This window comes from Eimeria acervulina, genomic scaffold (genome assembly GCF_000499425.1).
Source record: "Eimeria acervulina Houghton genomic scaffold, Eah_scaff1971, whole genome shotgun sequence".
Lineage (NCBI taxonomy): Eukaryota > Apicomplexa > Conoidasida > Eucoccidiorida > Eimeriidae > Eimeria > Eimeria acervulina.
The window spans coordinates 1-4,249 of NW_013548773.1; the positions used below are offsets into that span (position 1 = coordinate 1).

Below are 4,249 nucleotides of genomic sequence, written 5' to 3' on the forward strand. Positions count from 1 at the left end.
CAAACGCCGCCTCCATCCAATTGCACACCACCGACCTCCACACCACTCATACATATCCACCCCCTCCCAACACCTTCTCCACACTTCCTCGCAATCACGCACTTCCTCCTAATTCCAACCCATCCCACGCAACAACGTCGCGGGATCAGCGGGCTGGCTAAAAACCCAATCCCGCCAGGTCTACAGCAATACCCAAACTCCCACTGCCCAACCAATGCCGCTTCTAAGGAGATGCACGCCACTAGAACAAGATTCGCGCAAACGCCGCCTCCATCCCATTGCACACCGCCGACCTCCACATCACTCAAACATAGCCACACCCTCCCAACGCCTTCTCCACACTTCCTCGCAGTCACGCACTTCCTCCTAATTCCAACCCATCCCACACAATAACGTCGCGGGATGGATACGCGGGCAGAAATTCCAGTCGTATCGCGTCTCCAGCAATACCCAAATTCCGACTACTCAACCAGCACCCGTTCCAGGCACCACGGACAGGCTATTAGAGGTCGGTGAAGAAACTCTATTTGCTGGAAGCTGTGCAAATTGCCAGTGAACTTTGGTTGCACTGTTAACGTGCCTCTTCTCTACGGCGTATTGTGGCGTTTCTGCCTGGATTTGGTAAGAGGTTTCTTCTGAACCGCGCGACGCGCAGTCTTTTCCTGTAGGCGATACACTTCAGCGACTAAATGTGCACACCGCAGCGCAGTGATTTTGCGCAGACTGCTACGCAGCCCTTTCTCTCACGTCGAAGCCTCCACCGTACCACTACCTCACCCTTCTTTTCGACAGTTATTTCAAGCACAACACTCAACGCAGCTCCTGAACGTACAAGCCGTAGAGCTCTCAGGAATGTAAGTTCCATCAACACAAAAATGCACTAAAGAATCTCAGCTCGCAGTTTTATGTTGTAGGTTCCCATATAGACCTATAGAGCACTAATATGCTGCCCAGTTGCCACGTCAAGCGATTCTACGTAGCGCGGACCACTAAACATGCCCTAGGCCGTGGCTCTGCACTTCATCCGACGCTGCCCAAGCGCCATATCGGGAGGGTTCTAGAGAATGCGTTGCATCTCCCCTAGGAAGTACGCATTTTTCACGTCCAGTGCTAGACCGCCTGCTGTATATGAGCAAGGCAAACACTATGCAATTCAATCAACCGCTGCGTCAATTTAGGCCCTACAAGGGATTTTCTCTTGCCACAACACTTCCTTGTGAGGCTTCCGTGCACACGCGCTTGCTCAGAAATACCGATCTGTCCCTAGGCACGCGCAAATGTGGCGCAGTGGTCGAAACGTGCAAGGTCTGGACCCGCTGTTCCCCGAAGTGGCTGCTTAGGGACTCGCTGAAGTGTCTAAGCGTCATCATTACTCATGAACAGGAGAGTATGAATATCCATGCAAAAATCTGTATTGCACGTATGGCTTCAGCACAACCTATGAATCGGCATTTGCATACCCCTAGCTGCGTGCTACCGCATGACGGTGGCGGGGTCATTGATGGACCGAAGCAACATGGAGCAACGGCGGGCACGGTGGGTCCGTTTCCGTCTCTTTTGCTTCAAACAGACTTCCAATTGAAGGACGCTGACTTCGGTTTGGTGCCCAATAGCTCCTACGCCATTGCGGTTCTTGGCCGCACTTTCCTCTCCTGGCAAGGCATTTCCTACAATCCAGTGATGTAACTGCTGTGGCCTGTTTCACCTGGAAAATTGTGCACGCACTCCAGTCATTGAAGAAAAGCATACGGCAATCCAAACGCTGTTCCACCATCTCCTGGATTATTGACAGTGTATCTAATGGTTACAGTTAATGCAGCCTAGCCATGGCCGCGCTCATGATTGCCAACGTTCCATGCCGTCCACTCTCAGATCTCCATACACTCGCACTCTAATTATCCATATGGCAAGCTACAGCAGGTATCCACAGGTCGGTGACTGCGTGAGGCAAGCTAGTCATGGCAGGCGCTGGGCTAGTTATTTGCCCACTCCCCATTCCGGCTTGCCTTCGCAAGTACAAGTACATTCGCGCACAAGGAATAAAGTGGAAAGGCGAGTTAAAAAGGAACTAATGGAGATATCCCTGGGCCGCAAGGGGCCATTCGTGGGTGTGCCCTGAACCAGCGAATTCCGCAGCATTTAGCTTCGAATGCTGCGATGATGAGGTTGTCAGAGAGCTGCGCGGTGCGTCCCTGCCGATGCTTTGGCTGAGACGCTCACCTACACGAAACATAAAATTATTATATCCATTCGTGCGGCAAACGTGGTTGGCCTGATGCAACGCAGACGCTCTGTGGGTCGGAAGTTGGTGCATGCCTCAGTCTTGTCCATACTCCTAACGCATGCTCTGCATCAGCAAACCCTGTGGCTCAAAACAAGTTAATACCCTTGTTTGTGTCTTCCCAGGCCGACAAATCGTGCCTTTATCGCGTCCCAACATGCACGTGAAACCGTCGATAGCGGTGATCACACTTAGTGCGAGGTTGGAACACAACCTGTCTAGAAACAGAGTCGATGGAGATGGCTTCGCGAGCACTGCACGCAGCTGCATTCGGCTAACTGACCCTGAACCAGGCTCTGCCACCACTTAGCTAGGCCGCCCGTACTGGTCAGCGCTGCAGGCACCCCTCCAGCCAAAATCTGGTGTCCATTCGAGATGTCAAGTATTTCTTCGACGGCTGTTTAAAACAACTCACCGCATGCCGGTTTCAGACCTCCCTCTAGCACAACCGCACTGCTAACGGAACAGCTATTGCAACACATTACAATAAACATTATTCTCGATCCTCAGAGTGCCAGCACCTGCCAGGCGAAAACACAATGCTGCAGCCCACACCGCCATTGGAGCATTCACCGCTCTGGCCTACTACCACATGTAAATCTAGGCACCGCCTGCGATGCAGTAGACTGTGCGACCTATGCACGCCTGCAAGGAAGCAGAGAGTCGTCCGGGGCCAATGCTGTCCAACACATGCACGCGGTCTTGCCTAGAAGCACCCAGACGCACTTGGTCCCGCACAACGTACCCCCATGCTCGACTTGCTCGTCATTGATATCCGGCTCTACTAAATTCCTTGCAGAGAGCCGCGCCGTTTTCGTGAATTTGTGCTGCCTTAGCTACGGGAATGTCACCCCGTCTCTGACGCCACGAAGTACGAGCGTGATCAATGCCTCAGACAAAATGCTGTGGAACTGGCTGAACTGGCTGCAGCTCTAGGTCATGAGCTCACAATCATGAACCTTCAATGCCAGGCCGCCGGGCATGCCAGTGACGCGCTAACCAACGAACGTGACGCACATGTCGCAACTCCAGGGACCCAGGTGTGAAGCACAGAAGAGCGCCCTTTGACAACTGCTTGCGCCTCAGCACTGCCTGCCGCCGATATCTTAAGACACTCCCACTTCCAGCCATTGCTACGAACGAAGTTGCGCACACTGGCGGCATTGAAAAACGCACAAATCAGGCGGTGCTTGAGTGCACTGTGCCCATTCTTGCCTTTGCTAAGGGCTTGAAAATATTGTCCGATCATGCTCACTGCCCACCACTGCGTACACACACATTAGAAAGGACTACAATGTTTTGCCTTGTCTTTAAAATGTGTTCGGTACTGAAAAGCGCACCGCTTTGCTTACCCGCATACGCGCCCTCCAACGCCAGAGGCGCACCCTGCAAACGTGTGCGGAGGGCCTTCGCCTGCATAGTCCAACCCACGCCGAGAGTCGCTGGATGGCCCAACGTCTCCCGATTTTGTGCTGCCACGCCACTCGGTTAGTTGATATAGTTCTGCACGACTCAATGCATGACGCACCCACTGCCAAAAAACAGTCCGCTGAGATGTGTTGGGCTAAACAGATCTGGCCTCCATGTATGGGCTGGCACAGCTGGCCTGCACACCTGTGGTGCAAGCACTGAAGACAAACCACAGGCTTCATCCCTACCAGCAGACTGCAAGCTCGCCCTGCAACATTTGTGAAGCCTGAAAACCGGTACTGGACAAGCATCTGCTTCCGCACGTTCATGGCCTCCTGCAAGCACTCGACATAACATCGTCAACCCGACGGGGGTGCAAACACAGCAGGAACTGCAACCCACGTCTCCACTGCATCATTTCTTTTCTGTGCAGCATCCTTACCCACGGCTGGCAGAAAGCAAGACACATGGCCGCTCAAATAGTGTGGCGAACCTCCCACACCTGCAGCTACATTCGAGAAAGCTCCCTTCTCTAAACAGCAACGAAGCAACTGGGCA

General features: G+C 53.1%; 1 protein-coding gene across 1 annotated transcript; it reads right to left on the reverse strand.

Annotated features, from left to right (window-relative positions):
* Nucleotides 1–3,232: 3,232 nt before the first annotated feature.
* On the reverse strand, nucleotides 3,233–4,160 carry EAH_00064310 (hypothetical protein; the record flags this gene model as incomplete). Its single annotated transcript, XM_013392983.1, has 4 exons — nucleotides 3,233–3,435; nucleotides 3,634–3,694; nucleotides 3,940–4,026; nucleotides 4,134–4,160. 4 exons carry the CDS (start codon nucleotides 4,158–4,160, stop codon nucleotides 3,233–3,235), a joined length of 378 nt encoding a protein of 125 aa, XP_013248437.1.
* Between the last annotated feature and the right edge of the window lie 89 nt (nucleotides 4,161–4,249).